At 42.9% G+C, this 24,801-nt stretch overlaps 1 protein-coding gene and 1 pseudogene across 1 annotated transcript; both read left to right on the top strand.

The window, feature by feature from the left end:
* The first annotated feature begins 947 nt into the window (after window positions 1-947).
* LOC130490318 (vomeronasal type-2 receptor 26-like) lies at window positions 948-10,894 on the top strand (annotated as a pseudogene).
* Window positions 10,895-12,761: 1,867 nt separating this feature from the next.
* Window positions 12,762-22,616, top strand: LOC130490317 (vomeronasal type-2 receptor 26-like). The gene is made up of 6 exons (XM_056864145.1): window positions 12,762-12,889; window positions 14,268-14,445; window positions 16,805-17,665; window positions 18,246-18,473; window positions 19,692-19,818; window positions 21,706-22,616. The coding sequence occupies exons 2-6, from the start codon at window positions 14,281-14,283 to the stop codon at window positions 22,614-22,616; spliced, it is 2,292 nt and encodes a 763-aa protein (XP_056720123.1). The 5' UTR covers window positions 12,762-12,889; window positions 14,268-14,280.
* The last annotated feature ends 2,185 nt before the right edge of the window (window positions 22,617-24,801 follow it).

The following is a 24,801-nucleotide window of genomic DNA, read 5'->3' as shown; positions in this document are numbered from 1 at the left end:
TTATAACTGATCTGGAGCTGATAGAGTTCAGTTCATCTGGAGAAAATTGCTGCTTTGGCAATTGGACTCTATGGCACTGAAGTCCCTCCCCACCCCAAACCCTGCCCTCCTCAGGCTCCACCTGAAAAACCTCCTGCAGGTAGCGAAGAGGGACCTGGCAACACTCCTGGCAACCCTAGAAACAGGCTCAGTTTGAGATACAAAAGGTTTTATGCTGTCTCTAGAAATTCATTTGTTAAGGCCTTTTTCCCTGGTTGCTTACCTCATTGCTCATGACAAATTTGTGTAACATTGATAGTGTTGCCAGGTCCCTCTTCACCACCGCCGGGAAGTTTTTGGGGTAGAGCCTGAAGAGGGCGGGGCGGGGGAGGACTTCAACGCCATAGAGTTAAATTGCCAAAGCTGCCATTTTCTCCAGGTGAACTGATCTCTATTGGCAACCCTAACCATTGAGGAGGAGGGCCAGAGGACATGTCTGTAGAAGACAATATGTTGACGACATCTTAGCAGAGTTGCAAAAAAATCAATTTATCTGAGTAGATGAATTACCTTCCCTGTAATCAGCAAATTAATCATCATTATTTCTACTTTTTCTCTCCCTCCCTTTGGAGTTCCACCAAACACTAAAAAAATACAACAACCAAACACTCCAAGGTGATATGACTGTTCCCTCTGCCATTCACAGGTGAAAACAGACGCAGAGGAGGGCTGTTTGTTCACTAATATTTTACACTGTACCATCCTGGCTTTGAATCATATTCAGTGTGCCTTCATCCTAAGATGGGCTACTAAAGAATGCCTGCATGGTAACATGAAAACAGATGGATTGGGGACTACGAGAAAGACTTTCATGGGAAATGGCGCTATTTGTTGTGTCCATGTTCGTGTTGCTGGTGCAAGTGGTGTGCAAATCTCCGTCTGTTCATTGCCCCACCAATCACCCACTTCCTATTGATCACAAGTATTATGAGTCAGGGGACCTTCTCATTGCTGGCATTGTTTCCCAGGTGTTTAAGTTTTCAGATACTGTAACATTTGAAGCACGTCCTTCACCCAGTTCCTCTGATACGGTCATGTAAGAAGGATTTTCCCCATAGGATTGCTTTATTGTGTTATTTGTATTGTATTGAAAAGCTTAAAGTTTAATACTGTATTCATGGTCTCCCTCCCAATGACACTTCATTTTAAACTGGATGGGTTCCATTAGAAAATCAGTGGTATCTCCTGAGTTTTGATGCTTACATGAAAAACACCAACAAACTCTTGCATAATTAGGAGATGAATCCTAAATTTTGTTGTTGCATTAATGGTGGGACTTCTTTCCTGATTCAAGGAGCCTTTCACCTATAGAGCACACTGAGACTTGATGAGGCTCCAGTGTTAGTGGAAGAGAACCTTGGGCTCCAAATCCAGATGTTTGGAGCTTGGGGACGGGCTGTGGCTCAGTGGTAGGGCATCTGCTTGGCATGCAGAAGGTTCCTGGTTGTACCCCCCTCCCCAGCATCTCCAGTTAATGGATCTAGCAGTAGGTGATGTGAAAGACCTCTGCCTGAGAACCTGGAGAGCCACTGACAATCTGAATAGCCAGTACTAACTTTGATGGGCCAAGAGTCTGATTCAGTAGAAGGCAGCTTCATGTGTCCCTGTGTCTCAAATGTAAGCTTCCTAAAGTATTGAAGCAGCCTCTCAATTTTGACACTCCTGGTGAACATTTCTATAGCATATAGAGGATGAGACATTATTTTTTTTTAATTATTTTTATTATTTTCTACAATTCAACAAAAATAAACATATCTCAACAATATATTCAGTTGTAACTGCTTGTAACAAAAAAGTTCATTGCTATTACTGAGAATATGTTATCTATAATATTCAATGCTATCTACTATATGTGACTTCCCCGCATCTTCTTCAGTCACTAATTCTACTGGTTAACACTTTTGCATTTCAAATTAATTTCTAATCCTTATTTTCTCTCATACAGACTTGCTTTAAGCTATCTATACTACTTCTATAAGCAATTTCAAGTCCTACCTAGTTATAATATTATCATCATTGTCTCTATATAACATTCTATTATTCTATAATAAAGGGATTAGATCAATACATAAACAAATTTTCCCATTAGAAATTCATCAAAGTAAATCCACCGTGCCTCCCTTACACCCCAAAAATAAGCATCATCTTAGCCATTATCTTGTTTTGGGAGGGGATCTGCCAGTCCTTCTTTATTTCCCAATCCCTACCCCCCATTTTTCAGTATAGTAGCTGCAATTCTGGCCTCTGAAAATGTAAAAGAAGATCCCAGTGATTGTATCCATTGGCTTCTTGTTAAGATTTCCAGCAGCTTCTTGGTAAAATCCTTCATCATGTCTCCCTCCATCGCTGGCTGCCAGGAAGTGTTTTCTTGGGATAATAATGTTCCTCCTGTCAGTAGTATCTCAGATAAGTAGATTGTAGAGGTATTGAATTCTTTCATGTTGCTCTCTCTCATTGCCAGCTGGTCACTTGCAGCTACCTCTTTAAAAATAAATTGTTCTAATTCATTGTAATTTTTTCCAGATTTTATCACCATTTCCAAATAGCATTCAATCGTCATCTCCTTAGTGGAATCTTTTTTTCCCCATTGACATAATTGTTGTCATATCTTGGGTCTTCATATCGTGGATCTCCTCAATAATTGTGTCCAGTTTTCCATTAATTGATTTAAATAGGATATTCATCACCTCAGCTAGTTGAAATACTTGATGTGAGAGCGCTTGTTGTTTTTCAAAGACTAAATCTTGTTGCACTGCAAACATGTCCATTTGTTTGAGTAACATCTCTTCCATCCTCTTGTTTGACATATCTGCTTGTATTCTTATATAGAAGCAGGCTTTGTAATTTTCAAGATATCCTCAATTACGCTTCAAAGCAGCACAGATAAAGAAAAGAAAGTAGACAGGAAACTGCAGTATCATAGACCCTGCGTCGTCTCCTCTCGGTGGTTAAGTGGTAGGAACTATTTGATGGTTACACCGGGGAGATTCACTTCAAGTCTTCCAATCTGCCCTGTCTTTTCGATGGTAACAAAGCCTTTCTTATTATCTTCCGGTCTTAAGAGGCGACGTGGCTGGACATTGAATCAAAGAGAGCCGGAAGTGGGGGGGGGGAGGTTTTCGTCTCCCTCCCTCCCCTCAAAGCATTTAATTGGTAGTTGTAAAGTCATTCAAAAGTCCCTTTTATTGCATCTACTCACTGATCAAGTTGATAAGGTCTTAGTCAGTTCATTTAATGGCATTTGTTTATTTTAAAAGTCTCGTTACGCTGGGCAGGGAGTCGCCGGTTTTCGTAGGTGTTTTTATCGTCATGCAGGTCTTCTCAATCAAGATAAAGGCAAAAAGTGTCTTTTTACTCACTCTGACTTCCAAAGGTGAGGCTTCTTGTTCTTTTCATAGATTATTTGATGTTAATGTATAGAGGAGGTCAAAGCCTATAATCCAAAGAGTCGTCCGTGGCAATGGTAGCCCCTAAGTGTGCCGGCGGGGACAACTTCCAAATCTACGAGAGGCTTAATAAAAGCTCTCAGAGAATATGGGAGTCCAAACCGCTCTTGAAGGCTGCAGGGGAATTTCCTGCTTCCCGATCCACTATTTAGGACCGAGTTGGAATGCTTTTTGCACTCCAAATCTAAACGACTCTTGGTGTCTCCTGGGAGCCCCCAGGAATCAATGGCGCTCGGACCAAACGCTCTACAGGAAGTCTAGAGGATGAGACATTAGAGCCCCTCCTCCCCAGAGCGAGACTGCAATAAACATCTGGAGCTGTATGTGAATGTATTTCCTATGAGTATGTCTGCTAATGAAGGGGTTTCAAAATGATTCCACTGCTGAATAGATATTTTGAGAAGTCCAGCCTCATAGTTACCAGGACTCGGGCTATTTTCTTTTAGTTTATGTTGTAAAGCAGCATCACACTGAAATACATCAAATGTCATCTTCTAAAGTGAACTTTCTGTGATGCAGCGTATCACTCCCGTTGTAGAGTACTGACTCATCTTTACCAGAACATCCTGGCTTTGGTGTTTGCTGTTCAGGAGATCAATGAAAATCCTTACCTCTTACCCAATGTCACTCTGGGTATCCACATTGATGATAACTATTTTAGATCCATCTCGACCTGTCATGCCGCAATGGAACTTCTCTCCACAAAGGGAAGTTTCATTCCTAACTACAAGTGTGACAACCAGAACAATTTAGTAGCGGTTTTGGGGGGACCAAAATCCAATCTCTGCCTCTACATGGCCGGCATTCTGTGCATTTACAAGATTCCTCAGGTAAACTGAACTCATTTTTTGCTGAATGTGAACAAGCCACTAACATTACCTTTGCTTTTAGGTATAGTTTCAGGGTCCGAATGCAGAAAGAAGCACATTCTGCATGTTCACCAAGGAACGTAACAATGATTGATTATTTGGAACTGAGAGACAAAATAATTCAGGGGTATTTGTTAAGATATGCAGATAAACATCAATATGATATTGGATAACATTTTCACTATCTCTTAGACCATGTTATTGTGAACAGTGACTCAGAAGTATATGTTCAGCAAAAAGTGTTTCCTAGCTTTCAAAGTGCAGAAGTGTTTCATGTTTTATTAGTATACCACAAAGGATAGCCTAGCCTTCTGCTTGACATGTTGTATTTTCTTTGTGTAGTGAAGTTTATTGATATATGTTTTAAGTCCTTAGGTGAGCTATATTTTCTTTACTTCCCAACTGTAAACCAGAGATAACATAGTTATATATGTATGTGAAGAGCTGTGAACACTAAAAGGATTATTTACATGTTACCTAAGTTCTATAAAGTCACCACTGACCTATGGTGATCCCAGCAAGGGGCTTTCAAGGCAAGTGAGAAGCAGAGGTATTTTGCCAATATTTTCCTCCTTGGTGGTCTTCCATCCACATGCTGACCCTGCTTAGAATCTGAGAGCTGAAGAGATTGGGCTATAGTATGCCGCTTTCCCTCTTTCTTTACATGCTTAAAATTATTAATAAATTCAGCGTGGTGTAACAGTTAAGAGCAGCAGATTCTAATCTGGAGAACCCGGGTTTGATTCCCCACTCCTGCACAAGAGTGGTGGACTCTAATATGATGAACCAGGTTTGAGTCTCCATTCCTCCACATGAAGCCTACTGGGTAACCTTGGGCCAGTCACAGTTCTCTTAGAACTCTCTCATCTTCACCTACCTCACAATGTGCCTGTTGTGTAGAGAGGAAGGGAATGTGATGGAAAGCCGATTTGAAACTCCATAAGGTAGATAAAAGTGGGGTATAAATTTTTTTCCCGTGAAGGAAAAAAATGTATTTTGATAGCAAGTGTTAAAATTTGGCATGTCATATCATTTTTTCCTAGCAGAATCATAAACCCAGTGGACTATTTTATTTTGAAATAGCTCTCTGTTGTCTCCTATATTTCCTTTAGCTCATATATGGCTCTACTCCTGAGATGAACAACAAAAATGAAGCCTCTTTCCTCTACAAGATGTTTCCCAGTTGGGCCAATCAGTACATGGGGATTATGAAATTACTGCTTTATTTCAGATGGATATGGGTTGGGGTGATCTTTGTGAATAGTGAACCTGGGCAGCGATTTGTGCAAGAGACACTTCCTGTCTTTTCCGAGCATGGTATCTGCTTCGATTTTGTAGTAAATTTCCCCGCTATGACTTTTTCTAGTTCTTTTTCTGAAATGGTGGTAGGAAAGAATGACACAGCCACAGTTGTCATGGGAAGCACAGCCAAAGCAGTGGTGGTACATGGCGAAATTCAAACTATGGTAAGTTTGCGACTGTTGCTGAGGGTTGCAGAATTTAAGGAGATACCAATGAGGACGAAAGCCAAAGTCTGGATTTGGACAGCCCAGATGGATTTCATGTCAATTGACATCCAAAGAAGTTGGGACTTAGATTTCATCCATGGTGCTCTATCCTTCGCAGCACACTCGACGGAGGTGTTAGGATTTGGTCAGTTTCTTCGGGCGAGAGACCCTGCCTCTGTGAAAGAAGATGGCTTCATTGGGGACTTCTGGAAGCATGCTTTTGGCTGTTCACTTCCCAGTACCACAGAAGACATGGCCGATGAACAAATTTGCACTGGGGAGGAGAAACTGGAGAATCTTCCTGGGTCTGTTTTTGAAATGAGCATGACCGGCCACAGCTACAGCCTCTACAATGCTGTCTATGTGGTAGCACATGCACTGCATGCCATGTATTCATCCATGCTCAAACATAGATCAGAGGCATAGGAGGGAGGAAAAAGCTTCTGAGACAACAACCATGGCAGGTAATGCCTTGAAGGCACTGAAACGCAGGGGAGCTCACCATAATTGGTGATGAGACCATGACAATTGGTGAACAAGAGACCCTGACCATACAGCAAAATGCATATTTGGCTCAAAAGCAGATATTTTAGTACTTAAGCATCTGTTTCATAATAATTCAGTGCTCACATTCAAGGACAGGGGCTGTGGGTCAGTGGCACAGCATCATGGACCTTCTGTTGGCCAAGAGTATGCCCTACCACTGAGAAATCTCCACATTTTCTTCCAGTTTCTAACCTACCCTTTCCCAACTATCCCTCAACTCCCCACCCCCAAGATTTTCACATCTCCACTGAAATCAGAACTTCTCAGAATCCTTATACAACCTATTTTTCCCAGATCCTAGATAAGGTATATACTACATAAGGTAGTTGTGAGGGTCTCTGTCTTTGTGTCTCTGCTTTCCATCACCTGCTGTGTTATCAGTGAACTCGTAAAAGCAGTTCACACCTTCTGGTCTCAGGCGCCAGGCCTGATGGCCCATGTATCTTCCCCCCCCCCCGCTGTTCTTCCTGCCAGTACTCCCTCAGGCCGGTGCGGCCTTGGAAGTGTGATAGCCGCCCAGACTTCCTGGGATCTGTCTGATGTTTTGTATTATGCCAAGCTTGTAACTTCCCATAACAATAAGTGTGAACCCCAGTGCCCCAGTGCCCTGGAGTCAATATATTCTGTAAACCCGTATAGCCCCTCACTTGCAACTTTCTACCTGTGCCTGTCTCATCTCCTGAAGGCTTCAATAAATCGATTGTTTCTGTATCAACGTCTGAGCAACTGATTTGGAGAAGCAAACTCAGAGAGGGGGATCTCTCACAGTAGTATAAGGTATATACTACAGTTCTTAATGGATTATTAGCCAGAACTCTTAAGTATTATTGGCACACTGTTATAATTATTTTTTTTCCCCTTTACAAATCTAGTTCCATGAATTTTTGAGAAGGGTCTCATTCAACAACAGCGCCGGGGACATGGTTTCCTTTGACCAAAATGGGGAGATAGCAGCTGGATTTGATATCATCAACTGGGTCACATTTCCCAACAAGTCCTTCCTTAGAGCCAAAGTTGGAAGGATTGACCCAGAAGCTCCCCCAGACAAAGTGTTCACCATTCATGAAGATGCAATCATTTGGCCCCACGTGTATAACCAGGTGAGCTCTATACACTTTTCAGGGCATATTGTTTTAATATCCTGGTATTCCATTATTGGTTCCTAGTTCAAACTCTGACATTTATTTATTTATTTTAAAAAATTTCTAGTCCGCCCTCAATCCCTGGCCAGGCCAGGCTCAAGGGGGAGGGGGGGGACGCAACAGAATAATAGCAATAAAACCATAAAACCATAGTATATCTATAATTAAAACTATTAAAACCACACAATATATGTTCATGGTATGATCTGATGGCACCTTTTCAATCATTATTGCCCCTGACGTAGTTCTGTCTCTGTGTGCCGCCAATCTGATAAGTTCCATTCAGATCACATTTTTCAATTTGAAATCATAACATTGCCAAATTTTGAACATATGTGGCATAAAACCGTTTGTCTTCTATTGTACAACTATGGTCATTTAGCCAGGAGAATGGTAAGCTGCAGTACTGCAGTCAAAAGGTCTGCTCATGACCTGAGTTCGATCCCGACGGAAGTCGGTGTCAGGTAGCCGGCTCAAGGTTGACTCAGCCTTCAATCCTTCCAAGGTCGGTAAAATGAGTACCCAGCTTGCTGGGGGTAAAGGGTAGATGACTGGGAAAGGCAATGGCAAACCATCCTGTAAACATAGTCTGCCTAGTAAACGTCGGGATGTGACGTCACCCCGTGGGTCAGGCCTGACCCGGTGCTTGCACAGGGGACTACCTTTACCTTTACCTAAGTCACACTGCAAACAGTCGGTCTTAATTTCAACTAAAACAAATAGGATTTTAAAGCCTCGTCTGGATGGCCCAGGCTATCCCAATTGCATCACATCCGGGAAGCTAAGCAAGGTCAGCCCTGGTTAATATTTGGATGGGAGAACACCAAGGAAGTCCATAGGAAGGCAGGGGCAAATCACCCCTGAACATTTCTTGTCTTCAAAACCCTACAGGGTGTTCAAAAGTTGGCTGTGTCTTGATGGCACTTCTTACCTAATGGTGGCAGACATGTTTTTTGAGATCTGTATAGTGTATGGGAATCTGTCTTATAGTGGAAGACTTTCAAATATCCCATTGCATATCAAATGGATTCCAAAAGGTATGTTGTTACGCCATGCCTGTAGCAACGTATTACTTACATAGTAGATTGACCGGTGAAACACAAACTGCTGAAACATATTTCCTGAAATATATTGTAAAAAACAAACAAAAAAACCTACCATTCCCCTCTTTCATTTATGGACAGGTGCAGCCCCTTTCTCTGTGCAATGATCGATGTCATTCAGGCTACAGTAAGAGTAAGAAGGAAGGGGAACCATTTTGCTGCTACGATTGCCTTCAATGTCCAGAAGGAAAGATTTCCAACCTAGAGGGTAAGGATTGTACACACCGAGTTTATCAATTATTCCGTATTCTTCTCCAAACGCCAGATCTGACACTGATTATTTTAATGCCGGATTTTTGTGATATTTCAAGCTTTAAATATATTAATGCTTTTTAATTTTAGGGTTTTTTTTTTAATGCCACAAGATGGGATGCCTTGGGAGAGTGCAGCTGCAGGATACATTTTGTTTGCATGAAAGAAATAAGTATATTAGCTCTGAAACCAGATTTCCATTTTGTTTTCAGTAGTAGTGGGAACTGCCCTGACCTGGCTGGCCCAGGCTAGCTTGAGCTCGTCAGATCTCAGAAGCTAAGCAGGGTCAGCCTTGGTTAGTATTTGGATGGGAGACCACCAAGGAATACCAGGGTTGCTGTGCAGAGGAAGGCACTGGCAAATCACCTCTGTTAGTCTCTTGCCATAAAACCCCCCAAAAAGGGGTCGCCATAAGTCGGCTGCGACTTGACGGCACTTTATACATGCACACAGTAGTGGGAACTGCAGAATGTGTTATAATACACTGATACCACCTCTGGTGTATGTGTGACTTTATGTGCCATTTATGTGATCTAGCAGATGGAAATGAGTAAAATTAAGATATATTCAAATAAGATGCTTTTTGCTTTTGGTTATATAGTTAAGTATATGTTGCTTCTTTCCAACCTCCATTCTTTATTGAGACTGTTTCCTTCCCCTCTGTTTGGGAAACCCACCACTGTGACAGTTCTAAGGGCGCCAATAGAGTTTTTATGGTACTGAAGAATTTTAATTGTAACTTATGTCTTAATTGTTGAATGTGCTGTAAGCCATGCTGAGCCCGATTCAAAAGCTGGGGAGGGGTGGGATAGAAATCAAACAAATAGTGATTAACCTTCAGTTTCTGAAATTGAAAGACATGTTCAGCTGTGAAGATTAGTTTACCATTGTGTTATGTGACCTCTGATGTTCCTGTATCCTTCATTAGCATGGCTTAAAAAACAACACTTAATTGCATAGGACTTATGCAATGTTGATATCTCCATGCAGCATCCCCATGTACCCCATAGTAATATAGATTAATGCGACACACTACGTAAAGGGCTTACATGTATTTATACCCACATTTCTTTTTCAGATATCAATGACTGTTTTCAGTGCCCAGAAGATCAGTATCCAAATAATGATCGGGATTTATGCCTGCAAAAGCATATAACCTTCCTGTCTTATGAAGAACCATCGGGGATCACTTTGGCCATTTTTGCACTTTCCTTCTCTTTGGTGGCAGCTTTTGTGCTCGGTATCTTCGTTAAGCACCAGGACACCCCCATAGTCAAAGCCAACAACCGGGATCTCTCCTACATTCTCCTCGTCTCCCTCCTGCTCTCCTTTCTTTGCGCTTTGCTGTTCATCGGCCGACCAAAGAAGATGTCGTGTCTCCTTCGACAAACTATGTTCGGCATCATCTTCTCAGTGGCCGTTTCTTGCGTATTGGCCAGGACCGTTATTGTGGTTCTAGCTTTCTTAGCCACCAAACCGGGGTCCAGGATGAGGAACTGGGTGGGGAAACGCCTGGCCAACTCCATTGTTCTTTCTTGCTCCTTCATTCAAACCACTATTTGTACAGTGTGGTTAATCACTTCTCCTCCATTCCCAGATTTGGACATGCACTCGCTCAGTGAAGAGATTATTCTGAAATGTAATGAAGGGTCAGTCACCATGTTTTACTGTGTCTTGGGCTACATGGGCTTCCTGGCCTCTGTGAGCTTCACTGTGGCTTTCCTGGGCAGGAAATTACCTGATAGTTTTAATGAAGCCAAGTTCATCATCTTCAGCATGTTGGTCTTTTGCAGTGTTTGGCTGACCTTTCTTCCAACCTATCTGAGCACAAAAGGAAAATACATGGTGGCTGTGGAGGTCTTCTCTATCTTAGCCTCCAGCGCTGGGTTGCTGGCTTGTATTTTTTGCCCTAAATGCTATATTATTGTTGTGAGGCCTGAACTGAACAACAAAGGTCAAATGATAAGAAGACCCAATGAAAGACGATAGAAGTCCCCCACCCCAATCCAGTTAGCCAAATTCATAGACTCACTGAAAGAAAATGACTTTGCTTTAACATAGCTAACTTATCCCTTTTGGTTGTAACAATGGTCTATTTCTAGTTAAACTGAGGTGATATCCACCGTGTCATTGATGTCCTCAGCCAAGTGTCAGCAGTGAAACCCAATGGAGAAAGGGCACCAGAAAGGCAATGTTTCACCATCCTGGGCTTCAGTGCTAGCTGAAGTTCTCTTCTTCCCACCTACTATTTGCCACCAGGGAGCCGTTGGTGGTCTATTTCAACCATCTGGAAATGTACAAAGCTGCCTTCCACCCCCTTTCATTTTCTTTTCATGTCTGATTGTTGTACTTTACCCATTTTCGCAGCTGATGTTCCCAATATGTTTCAGTTATGATATTTGTACATTATGTTCCTTTTATATGGTATTCGTGATAAACTGATATTAATACTTCAAGGCCCTTCCTTCTTTTTTTTGGTTGTGTTGTTGTTGCTTATGCCCTAGAAGATGGGCTTAGCATGTATATGGCAGAGGAATGAGATGCTGTCCTTGCAGGGAAATGGCCTCTACTCCAAGGCTCACCCCAATATTGGGGTTTCAAATGGGTTTTAATAAAGTTTTCCTGTCAAAAAACTGCAGGCAAGAGGGGAGGAGCAGATTGCTCCTTCATTTAGTCAATGGCATTCATAGGGCCAGAAAGTGAAGTTTAGTCATGTAAACATCTCAAGCTGGGAACAATTAAGGGGACCAGCAGGGCGGCTTTAAAGGATTGCCAACGTCCAGGTAGTATCAGGAGATCTCCTGCTATTACAACTGAACTCTAGCCGATAGAGATCAGTTCCCCAGGAGAAAATGGCCACTTTGGCAATTGGACTCTTTGGCATTGAAGTCCCTCCTCTCCCTAATTCTTTTTCAGGGAAGAGAATGAAAAAGGTACTGACTGCTGTAGGCACATGGGAAGAGCAACAATTGCTCCTAAACCTTCTTATAGCAGTACAGAGATATGTCACTATCAAGCAAGAGTTTATTTAAAATAATACTTGGAAATTTGCTGATACAAGGGATAAAACTTCCTCATTACCGAGGCGGGGGAAAGAGCACGGAGGAAAGAGCACATAGCCCTTGTCACTTCCAGGTAGCTCTAGGAATCACTGGGGGAACTCTGCGGTCATAACGTCTGGTAGGTAGCCAAGGCCTTATTTTTCATTTGAATTTTTCTCTGGGGATTCTGCCGCCCCCCACCCTCAACCCTCACGCCGGCGGCATGGCACTGCCTGGCAACCCTAGAAGCAGGCCCAGTTGGTGAAATTCACTTGTTAAGGCCTTTTCTCCCCTAGTTGCTTTCCTCATGGCTCATGAAAAGTTTGTGTATCATTAGGAAGTCTAGAGAACATGTCTGCAGAAGTCAATATGTTGAGGACATCTTAGCGAAGTTGCAGAGGATCAATTCATCTGAGTAGGTAAATTACTTTCCCTGTAATCAGCAAATTGATCATCATTACTGCTACTTTTTCTCTCCCTCCCTTGGGAGTTCCATTGAACGCTAGGAAAAAAACAACAACCCAACATTCAAAGGTGGTATGACTGTTCCCTCTGCCAGTCGTAGATGGAAACAGAGGCAGAGCAAAGCTGTTTGTTCACTGATATTTTACTCTGTACCATCGTATTGAATGCGCCTTCCATCTTAAGATGGGCTACTAAGGAATGCCTGCATGGTAACATGAGAACAGATGGATTGAGGTCTCCGAGAAAGACTTTCGTGGAAGATGGTGCTATTTGTTGTGTCCGTATTCGTGTTGCTGGTGCAAGTGGTGTGCAAATATCCTTCGGTTCATTGCCCCTTCAGTCACCCGCTTCCTATTGATCACAAGTATTATCAGTCAGGAGACCTTCTAATTGCTGGCATTGTTTCTCAAGTGTTTAAGTTTTCTGACACTGCAACATTTGAAGCCCGTCCCTCTCCCAGTTTCTCTGATAACGTCATGTAAGAAGGGTTTTTGTCCATATGAATGATTTCCTGTGTTATTTGTACTGTACTGAAAAGCTTAATGTGCTACTATATTCATGATCTCCCTGCCAATAACTCTTCCTCTTAAATTGCATGGGTCCTATTAGAAAATCAATGGTATCTCCTGAGCTTTGATGTTTCCATGAAAAACAACAAACTCTTGTAGAACTGGGAGTTGAATGCTAAATTTTGTTGTTGCATTAGTGGGATTTCCTTCCTTATTTAAGGAGCCTTTCACCTGCGGAGCACACTGAATGAGGCTCCACTGTTAGTGGAACAGAAACTTGGGATCCAAATGAGGATGTTTGGAGCTTCGTGAGGGGTGGTGGCTCAGAGGTAGGGCATGGTGGTGTAGCCAGCATGGTGTAGTGGTTAACAGCGGTGGTTTGGAACGGTGGAGTCTGATCTGGAGAACCAGATTTGATTCCCCTCTCCTCCACATGAGTGGCGGAGGCTAATCTGAGGAACTGGATTTGTTTCCCCACTCCTCCACATGAAGCCATCTGGGTGACCTTGGGCAAGTTACAGCTCTGTTAGAGCTCACTCAGTCCCACCTACCTCACAGGGTGTCTGGTGTGGGGAGGGGAAGAGAAGGTGATTGTAAGCTGGTTTGAGTCTCCCTTAAGTGGTAGAGAAAGTCGGCACATAAAAACCAACGCTTCTTCATCATCATCCGTTTGGCCTGCAGAAAACCCTTGGTTCTTTTCCCCATCATCTCCAGTTAACGCAATTGGCTGTAGGTGATGTAAAAAACTTCTGCCTGGAAACACTGGAGAGCCACTGACAATCTGAGTAGCCAATACTAACTTTGATTAATCGAGAGTGTGATTCAGTAGACCGCAGCTTCATGTGAACCTGTGTCTCAAATGTAATGTTCCTAAATGGTATAGAAGCAGCCTCTAAATTTTGACACTCCTGGTGAACATTTCTATAGCATATAGAGGATGAGACATTACAGCCCCCCTCCGAACGAGACTGAAATAAACATCTGGAGCTGTATGTGAATGTATTTCCTATGTGTATGTCTGCTATCGAAGGGGTTTCAATGCCATTCTCTGCTGAACTGAAATTTTGAAAAGTCAGAAGTCCAACCGTGGGAGCTCTCATAGTTCCCAGGACTCGGGGTTGTAGAATTTATTTTCCTTCGGTTTATGTTGTAAAGCAGTATCACGCTGACATGCATTAAATGTCATCTTCTAAAGTGAACTTTCTCTGATGCAGCATGTCACTCCCGTTGTAGAGTGCTGACTCATCTGTACCAGAACATCCTGGCTTTGGAGTATGCTGTAAAGGAGATCAATGAGAACCCCCAGCTCTTACCCAATGTCACTCTGGGTATCTACACCTATAATAATTATTTTTCCTCCATGTCTACCTATCACGCTGCAATGGAACTTCTCTCCACAAAGGGAAGGTTCATTCCTAACTACAAGTGTGACAACCGGAACAACTTAGTAGCAGTTTTTGGGGGACCAAAGTCCAATTTCTGCCTCTACATGGCAGACATTCTGTGCATTTACAAGATTCCTCAGGTAAAATGGACTAACTGGTTGCAGAATTTTAACACTCCACTCACATTACCCTTGCTTATAGGCATAGTTTCAGGGTCCGAAGGCAGAAAGAGGCACATTCTGCATGCTGAGGAATATAACGATGAGTGATTATTTAGAACAGAGACACAAAATAATTCATGAGTATTTGTTTAGTTATGCAGCTAGATATCAATATGATAATGGGAAACATTTCCACTATCTCTTAGGCCATGTTATTGTGAGAAGTGACTGAAAAGTATATCTTCAGCAAAAAGGGTTTCCTAGCTTTCAGAGTGCAAAATTGTGTTTCCATGTTTTGGTAGTATACCACAAATGACAGCGTCGCCTTCTGCTTGACATATTGTGCTTTCTGTGTGTGGTGAAATTTATTAATATATGCTTTAGGCAAGTTATTTTCGGTGTAGATCTCCTTACATCACCATTGCAAAGATTACAGTTATATAAGCATGTGAGGAGTTTTGAACACTGAAAGGATTCTTTACATGTTACCTAAATTCCATTAAGTCACCACTGACTATGGTGACACCAGCAAGGGGCTTTGAAGGCAAGTGAGAAGCAGAAGTTGTTTGCTAATGCATTCCTCTTCAGAGTCACCGTTGGTGGTCTTCCGTCCAAATACTGACCCTATTTAGCTTCTGAGAGCTGATGAGATTGGGCTATACCATGCCACCTTCCCTCCTTCTTTATATGTTAAGAATTATTAATAAATTCGGGGTGCTGTAGTGGTTAAGAGCAGCAGACTCTAATCTGGAGAGTGAGGTTTGTTTCCCTACTCCTCTACGTGAAGCCTACTGGGTGACCTTGGGCAGGCCACAGTTCTCTTAGAACTCTCTCAGCCTCATCTACCTCACAAGGTGTCTGTTGTGGAGAGAGGAAGGGAAGCCACTTTGAGACTCCTTAAGGTAGAGAAAAGCCGGCTATAAAAACCTACCCATCTTCCATGAAGGCAAAAATTGCATTCTTGATTTTGGTAGCATTAAAATCTGGCATGTATACCATTTATTCTTAACAAAATCATGAACCCAGGGTTATTGATCATGATGGGTAGCCACGTTAGTACATCAATAGTAGCAGAAAAGAGCAAGAGTCCACTAGCACTTTCAAGACTAACAAAATTTCTGGCAGGGTAGGAGCTTCCATGTGCCACAGCTTACTTCTTTAGATACAGCCAGGATGTGAACCCCTCTACCCTTAAGCAGAGAAGAGTGAAACAGACACACAATGGCAATGTAAATGTCACAAGCAAGTAAATGACATTAGCAAGTGTGATTGAATTAGGTGTGATTTGCAGAGGGGGTCCTCCCTTAGGTCTGATGTTCAGTCTTCTGTATTTGGTGAGAAAGATGGTGTCTGTACCTGTGCAAGTTTCTTTCCAAGGTTGATGGATTTCCATTCTCCACGGCTAAATGTGGTGCCTTCCATGGAGACAGATCACGATGGGTAGCCGTGTTAGTCTGTCATTAGCAGCAGACCATGATAACCATCTTCAAGTACTTGAAGGGCTGTCATATAGAGGAGGGTGCCGAGTTGTTTTCTGTTGCCCCAGAAGGTCGGACCAGAACCAACAGGTTGAAATTAAATCAAAAGAGTTTCCATCTAGACATTAGAAGAACTTTCTAATAGTTAGAACGGTTCCTCAGTGCAACAGGCTTCCTCGGGAGGTGGTAAGCTCTCCTTCCCTGGAGGTTTTTAAGCAGAGACTGGATGGCCATCTGTCAGCAATGCTGATTATATGACCTTAGGCAGATGATGAGAGGGAGGGCATCTTGTCCAAATTCTGGGCATGGAGTAGGGGTCGCTGGGTGTGTGTGTGTGTGTGGGGAGATAGTTGTGATTTTTTTTGCATTGTGCAGGGGGTTGGACTAGATGACCCTGGTGGTCCCTTCCAACTCTATGATTCTATGAACTGATTCAAGAAAAGAGCAAGAGTCCAATAAAAACCAACAGCATTTCTGGCAGTGTGTGGGATTTCGTGAGCCACAGCTCACTTCTTCAGATACAGCTAGAATGTGAGTCCATCTATCCTTATTGCTCTACTTAAGGATAGATGGTCTCACGTTCTAGCTGTATCTGAAGAAGTGAACTGTGGCCTCACAAAAGCTCATACCCTTCCATAAATGTTGTTAGGCTTGAAGGTCCTACTGAACTCGACTTGTTTGTGGGCTTCTTAGAGGCACCTTGTTGGCCACTGTGTGAACAGACTGCTGGACTTGATGGACCTTGGTCTGATCCAGCATGTCCTTTCTATGTTCTTATGACTCTTGCTCTTTTCTACTATCAACCCAGCAGATTGTTTTATGCTGAAATACCTCTCTGCTGTCTCCTGTATTTCCTGTAGCTCATCTATGGCTCTGCTCCGGCGATGAACAACAAAAAAGAAGCCACTTTCCTCTACAAGATGTTCCCCAATTTGTCAAATCAGTACATGGGGATTATGAAGTTACTGCTTTATTTCAGATGGATATGGGTTGGGGTGATCTATGTGGATAATGAACCTGGGCAGCGATTTCTACAGGAGACGCTTCCTGTCTTTTCTGAGCATGGTATCTGCTTTGATTTTGTCCTAAATTTCCCAACTATGACTTTTTCTAATTCTCTTTTGGAAATGGTGATCGGAGGCAGCAACCTATCCTTACTTGTCATGGAAAGCACAGCCAAAGCGGTGGTGGTACATGGCGAAATTCAGACCATGATAGTTTTGCGACTATTGCTGAGGGGTGCAGAAATTAAGGAGATACCAATGAGGACAAAAGCCAAAGTCTGGATTTGGATAGCCCAGATGGATTTCACGTCAATGGATTTTCAGAGAGGTTGGGACTTAGATTTCCTCCACGGTGCTCTATCCTTTGCAGCTCATTCAAGGGAGGTGTTAGGATTTGGTCAGTTTCTTCAGGTGAGAGACCCTTCTTCTGAGACAGAAGATGGCTTCATTGGGGACTTCTGGAGGCATGCGTTTGGCTGTTCACTCCCTAGTACCACAGAAGGCATGGCCGATGAAGAAATCTGCACTGGGGAGGAGAAGCTGGAGAGTCTTCCTGGGTCTGTCTTTGAAATGAGCATGACCGGCCACAGCTACAGCCTCTACAATGCTGTCTATGTGGTGGCACATGCATTGCATGCCATGTATTCATCCATGCTCAATCATATAGCAGTGGCAGACGGAGAAAGAAAAAAGCTTCTGAGACAACAGCCATGGCAGGTAATGCCTTGAAGGCATTGAAATGCAGGAGAGCTCACCAAAACTGGTGATCATACAGGGAGAATTGGTGAATAGGAGACTCTGCCCAGACTGCAAAATGCACCCTTGGCTCAAAAGCCAACATTTTAGCACTTAAGCATCTGTTTCACAATCATTCAGGGCTCAGATTCAAGAGTAGGGGCTGTGGCTCAGTGGCATAGCATCTGCTTGGCATGCAGAAGGTCCCATATTCAATCTTCTGCATCTCCAGTTAAAGGGACCAGGCAAGTGGGTGATGTGAAAGACCTCTGCCTCAGGGATGTTCTGTATGTCAAGTGGATGTTCTACCACTGAGAAATCTCCTCCTTTTCTTCCACTTTCTAACCAACCCTTTCCCAGCTATCACTCAACTCCCCACCCCGCCCTTCACCAGGATTCTTCCATCTCCTCTGAAGTCAGAACTTTTCAGAATCCTTATACAACCTCATTTTGGCCAGGTCCTAGATAAAGTTCACTACAGTTCGTAATGAATTACTAGCCAGAACTTTCAAGTATTATTGGTACACTGCTATAATTCTTTTTTTTCCCTTTACAAATCTAGTTCCATGAATTTTTGAAAAGGGTCTCATTCAACAACAGCGCCGGGGACATGGTTTCCTTTGACCAAAATGGGGAGATAGCAGCTGGATTTGATATCATCAATTGGGTCACATTTCCCAACATGTCCTTTCTTAGAGCCAAAGTGGGAAGGATTGAGCCCAAAGCTCCCCCAAACAAAGTGTTCACCATCCGTGAAGATGCAATCATTTGGCCCCAGATGTTTAATCAGGTGGGCTCTATGCGCTTTACAGGGCACATAATTTTGATTTTTTTTTATTCCATTAGTGGTTCCTAGTTCAATCTCTGAAACAGTTCTGTCTCTTTGTTCTGCCAATCAGATAAGTCCCATTCAGATCACATTTTTCAGTTTGAAATCATAACATTGCAAAATTTTAAATATCTGTGGCATCAAACCATTTAGTATGTTTAGCCTGAAGAGAAGAAGACTGAGAGGGGATATGATAACCATCTTCAAGTACTTGAAGGGCTGTCACATAGAGGAGGGTGCTGAGTTTTTTTCTGTTGCTCCAGAAGGTCGGACCAGAAAAAAAGGGTTGAAATTAAATCAAAAGAGTTTCCGTGTAGACATTAGGAAGAATTTTCTAACAGTTAGAGCAGTTCCTCAGTGGAACAGGCCTCCTCAGGAGGTGGTAAGCTCTCCTTCCCTGGAGGTTTTTAAGCAGAGGCTAGATGGCCATCTGTCAGCAATGCTGATTCTATGACCTTAGGCAGTTCATGAGAGGGAGGGCATCTTGGGCATCTTCTTGGCATAAAGTAGGGGTCACTGGGAGTGTATGGGGGAGGTAGTTGTGAATTTCCTGCATTGTGCAGGGGGTTGCACTAGATGACCCTGGTGGTCCCTTGCAACTCCATGATTCTATGCAACTATCAAATGTATCTATTGATGAATCTATTGTACATCTATGGCCATTTAGCCAAGAGTAAATCATACTGCAAACAGCGGGTCTTAATTTCATCTAAAGCAAATAGGATTTGTAAGCCTTGTGGAGCCCTGATCTGGATGGCCCAGGCTATCCCCATCCAGGAAGCTAAGCAAGGCCAGCCCTGGTTTGTACTTGCATGGGAGACCACCAAGGAAGTCCAAGGTTGCTACGCAAAGGCAGGCAATGGCAAACCACCCCTGAACATCTCTTATCTTGAAAACCCTACAGGGTGTTCATAAATTGGCTGTGCCTTGATGGCGCTTCCCACCTAGTGGTGGCAGACATGTTGACATCTGCATAGTGTACGAGAATCTGTCTTATAGTGGAAGGCTTTCAAATATCCCATTGCATATCAAGTGGATTCCAAAAGAGATGTTGTTATGCCTAGCCAGTAGCAGCATTTTACTTACAGAGAAGATTCACCAGTGAAACACAAATGCCGGAAACTTATTCCTGAATGTTAAAAAACAGCAACAACATTCCCTTCTTTCAATTATTGACAGGTGCAGCCCCTTTCTCTCTGCAATGACCGATGTCATTCAGGCGACAGTAAGAGTAAAAAGGAAGGGGAACCATTTTGCTGCTATGATTGCCTTCCATGTCCAGAAGGGAAGATTTCAAACCTAGAAGGTAAGGATTGCAAATGACAACCTCATTCCCTATTCCAGTTCTGAAATTAATGAATATAATGCTGGATTTTTGTGATAGTTAAAGCTTTGAATAAATTGTTGCTTGTTATTTTATTTTTTAATTGTCACAAGATGGAATATGCCTTGGAAGAGTGCAGCTGCAGGATGCATTGCCTCACAAGGGAGAAACGGCCATAAACCTTCTCCCGCCAGACTTCCATTAGAAGGCAGCTTTAGCCTTGTAGCCAATCTGCCCTCGTGTTTTATTCACATTGGACTGGGGCAAATCAATTCTTGGCTTACCAGCCAGGAATGCCACTTTTGTTTGCATTAAAGAAGTAAGTATATTATCTCTGAAACCTGATTTCCATTTTGTCTCCAGTAGTGGTAATGGCAGATGTGATACAATAGACACCACCTCTGGTGAATGTGTGACTTTGTGTGTCGTTTGTGTGATCTAGCAGATTACTGGATGGAAATGAGTAAAATTATGATTCACTCAAATAAGATGCAATTGTCATTAACCTTCAGTTTCAGAAATTGAGATACATGTTCAGTGATGAAGTTTAATGTACCAGGGACAGAAGTGTTATATGACCGGTGGTGTTCCTGGATCATTAGGGTTGCCAGGTCCCTCTTTGCCACCAGTGGGAGGTTTTTGGGGCGGAGCCTGAGGAGGGTGGGGTTTGGGGAGGGGAGGGACTTCAATGCCATAGAGTCCAGTTGCCAAAGTAGCCCTTTTCTCCAGGTGAACTGATCTCAATTGGCAGGAGATCAGTTGTAATAGCAGGAGATCTCCAGCTACTACCTGGAGGTTAAAACCAAAAGAAAATTGGCTCTGTGCTGTGAGTTAATGATGGAGATCGAAAACCAGCACACACAATATAAATGCAATATAAATATAATGAAAAGTGCAAAGTGAGAGAGTGAGAATAATTAATATACAAAAATCATGAACAACATACAAAGACACTCAAAGAGACAAAAATACAATTATCCAAGGTAAGATCACTGATCTTACTGAAGAGCTTATCGGACCTTTGGCTAATTTTCCCTATTAGGGTTATGTTTGGCATAATTCATTACTTGGCATGAGAATGAACAGCTGATGAAGCTTTCTGCGAAACGTGGCTTATGATCTAGACAACGCGTCCTTGCTGTTCCCTACTGTGGATGGCATTCCCAGCCATTCATCATTTGGACTGTGCAATTTTTCCTTGTCCTAAAAAGATAAATTTATTATTATTATATACCACAAGAATGTTACAAATATTCTTATTTTGACTTACCTTGGATAACTGTATTTTTGTCTCTTTGTGTGTCTTTGTATGTTGTTCATGATTTTTGTGTATTAATTATTCTCACTCTCTCACTTTGCACTTTTCATTATATTTATATTGCATTTATATTGTGTGTTCTGGTTTTTTATCTCAATCAATACCTGGAGGTTGGCAACCTTATGTATCAATGTTTAAAAAGGTAAAGGTCCCCTGTGCAAGCACCGGGTCATTCCTGACCCATGGGGTGATGTCACATCCCGACGTTTCCAAGGCAGACTTTGTTCGTGGGGTGGTTTTCCAGTGCCTTCCCCAGTCATCTTCTCTTTACACCCAGCAAGCTGGGTACTCATTTCACCGACCTCGGAAGGATGGAAGGCTGAATCAACCTTGAGCCGACTACTTGGAACCAACTTCCGTCAGGATCAAACTCAGATCATGAGCAGAGCTTTTGACTGCAGTACTGCAGCTTAACACTCTGCGCCATAGGGCATGTCTTAAAAAATATAATTGCATGAGACTCATGCAATGTTGATATCTCCATGTAGCAGCCCTAGATACCCCATAGTAGTATGGATTAATGCAACACTATAACAACATTTCTTTTTCAGATGCCAATGACTGTTTTCAGTGCCCAGAAGATCAGTATCCAAATACTGATCGGGATTTATGTCTGCAAAAACATATAACCTTTCTGTCTTATGAAGAACCTTTGGGGATCACTTTGGCCATTTTTGCACTTTCCTTCTCTTTGGTGGCAGCTTTTGTGCTCGGGATCTTCGTTAAGCACCAGGACACCCCCATAGTCAAAGCCAACAACCGGGATCTCTCCTACATTCTCCTCATCTCCCTCCTGCTCTCCTTTCTTTGCGCTCTGCTGTTCATTGGCCGACCTAAGAAGATGTCGTGTCTCCTTCGACAAACTACGTTTGGCATCATCTTCTCAGTGGCCGTTTCTTGCGTGTTGGCCAAGACTGTTATTGTGGTTTTAGCTTTCTTAGCCACCAAACCGGGGTCCAGGATGAGGAACTGGGTGGGGAAACGCCTGGCCAACTCCATTGTTCTTTCTTGCTCCTTCATTCAAACCACTATTTGTATAGTGTGGTTAATCACTTCTCCTCCATTCCCAGATTTGGACATGCACTCGCTCAGTGAAGAGATTATTCTGAAATGTAATGAAGGGTCAGTCACCATGTTTTACTGTGTCTTGAGCTACATGGGCTTCCTGGCCTCTGTGAGCTTCACTGTGGCTTTCCTGGGCAGGAAATTACCTGATAGTTTTAATGAAGCCAAGTTCATCACCTTCAGCATGTTGGTCTTTTGCAGTGTTTGGCTGACCTTTGTCCCAACCTATTTGAGCACAAAAGGAAAGTACATGGTGGCAGTGGAGGTCTTCTCTATCTTAGCCTCCAGCGCTGGGTTGCTGGCTTGTATTTTTTGCCCTAAATGCTTTATTATTGTTGTGAGGCCTGAACTGAACGACAAAGGTCAACTGATAAGAAGACCCAATGAGAGAAGATAGAAGCCCTCCACCCCAATCCAGTTAGCTAATACTCAGTCTCACTGAAAGAAAATAATTTAACTTTAGCAGGGCTAACTTATCTCGTTTGGCTGTAATGTCTATGTCTAGCTAAACAGAGGTATTTTCTGCTGTGTCATTTATGTCCTCAAACGAGTGTCAGCAGTAAAGCCCAATGGAGAAAGGGCAGCAGAAAGGCATTGTTTCACCATTCTGGGATTCAGCTCTAGCTGAATGCCTCTTCTTCTGACGTACTGTTTGCCACCAGTGCACCCAGAGGGATAGCTGCTAGGCTGTCCTCCATCTTGTCTCAGTTGGACCACCCAAAAATGATATTCAAGTTCATATATGTGTAATCCTGTGAGACCAGCCTTATGATGGAGTTTGTGAGGGCCAGTTTTTTCCTCCCTTAAAGGGGAGATGAAGGAGCCCCGTGGTGCAGAGAGTGTTAAGCTGCAGTACTGCAGTCAAAAGCTCTGCTCACGACCTGAGTTCTATCCCGACGGAAGTCGGTTTCAGGTAGCCTGCTCAAGGTTGACTCAGCCTTCCATCCTTCCGAGGTCGGTGAAATGAGGACCCAGCTTGCTGGGGGTAAAGGGAAGATGACTGGGGAAGGCACTGGCAAACCACCCCGCAAACCAAGTCTGCCTTGGAAACGTCGGGGTATGACATCACCCCATGGGTCAGGAATGACCCGGTGCTTGCACAGGGGACCTTTACCTTTTTAAACATAAGGTTGCCAACCTCCAGGTATTGATTGGGGAGATATCCCACCTCTTTTGAATAACTCCTATTTATGTTTTAACTTTTGCTTGTGATGGTTAAAAAATGACTAGAGGGCTTGTGGATTCCTTTTTATTTTGTGGATTCCTTGTGAAATCTTGTTTTCTTTTATTCTGCCGGTTGATTAATCTTCCCTGGTTATGTAGGTGCACAGAGAGAATGAAGGCACAACTACCTTCTTCTCTCTCCCTTGCCCCCCAAACAACCCAGGTTCCATAATTTTTTACCTCAACTGCATATTGGTAAGAATCCGTAGGATTACAGTTGTATGATGGTCACCTATTTGGAAGGCTCTTTTTGTGTGGTAGACATAAATAAATAAATGCATGTGAAAGCTGTGGATAGACTCTTGGAGTGAATTTATGTTAAGTTGCTGTGTCTCTGCTAAATACACCTCACACTTCACAGTGAAGACAAAATGTACATGGCAAACTGTAAAGTTTTCTTTTCCTGCTTCAACGAACACGGTGGTCTATTTCCACCACCTAGGGTTGCCAGGTCCCTCTTCGCCACCGGTGGGAGGTTTTTGGGGCAGAGCCTGAGGAGGGCAGGGTTTGGGGAGGGGAGGGATTTCAGTGCCACTAGTCTAATGGCCAAAGCGGCCATTTTTTCCAGGGGAACTGACCTCTATCAGCTGGAGATCACTTGTCATAGCAGGAGATCTCTAGCTAGTACCTGGAGGTTGACAACCCTACCACCACCTCTGGAAATATAAAAATCTCCCTTTGCCCCCACACCCTTCATTTTATTTTCATGTCTGATTGTTATCTTTTCCTTTTACACAATTTCGCTGCTGATGTTTCCAGTTTGTTTCTTTTATTTATACATTATATTCCTTATACATGCCATTGGTGATAAAATAATATTAACAACTCAAAGCCCTAATAATATTAACTCTTAAAATAATATTGAAATGATATTAACACTCCAAAGCCCACGTACAACTTTCTTGAGACCCACCAAGTGTTTTTAGAAAGTGGCCGGGGCCAGTTGGGGCTCTTGTCCAAGAAGGCTTATCATCTGCCGCTGAAGATCTGCTTGGCTATAAAGATTAAAACAACATAGTTTCAGTGGTAACTGCCACCAGTTTTTGTTTTATTCTCTTGCCCCTCTTTCTAACTATGTATTCCAACCCTGGAAGACATTCACTAGGGGGAGGGGGAGTTTCCCACCCCAGCAATGGACCCCCCCCCCAAATGGGACAAAAATCCTTATTGTGAAAGCAGCTATAGGGAACTACAACTCCCATGCTTCTTTGCTAACCCAGGCATGCATGACACACTGCTCATGTACAAAGACCTATTAGGTGTGAGTGCCATTGTCCTAGATGTGCAGCTTTCCAGAGTACTCAATAGTTTTATAAGTCTGGTATATGTGATGTGACCTGGGTTATAAGTCAGGAAGT

The sequence above is a fragment of the Euleptes europaea genome, chromosome 18 (genome assembly GCF_029931775.1).
Source record: "Euleptes europaea isolate rEulEur1 chromosome 18, rEulEur1.hap1, whole genome shotgun sequence".
Classification (NCBI taxonomy): domain Eukaryota; kingdom Metazoa; phylum Chordata; class Lepidosauria; order Squamata; family Sphaerodactylidae; genus Euleptes; species Euleptes europaea.
Note: the sequence above shows the minus strand (reverse complement) of the source record. Positions and strands in the feature narration are given on the sequence as shown.

Excerpts from the sequence above, each read along its gene's own strand:
- LOC130490317 (XM_056864145.1), top strand. The coding sequence starts at position 14,281 with ATGTCTACCTATCACGCTGCAATGGAACTTCTCTCCACAAAGGGAAGG. Across the intron at positions 14,446-16,804 it reads GCATTTACAAGATTCCTCAG|CTCATCTATGGCTCTGCTCC; the intron begins GTAAAATGGACT and ends TATTTCCTGTAG. Across the intron at positions 19,819-21,705 it reads GAAGATTTCAAACCTAGAAG|ATGCCAATGACTGTTTTCAG; the intron begins GTAAGGATTGCA and ends TTTCTTTTTCAG.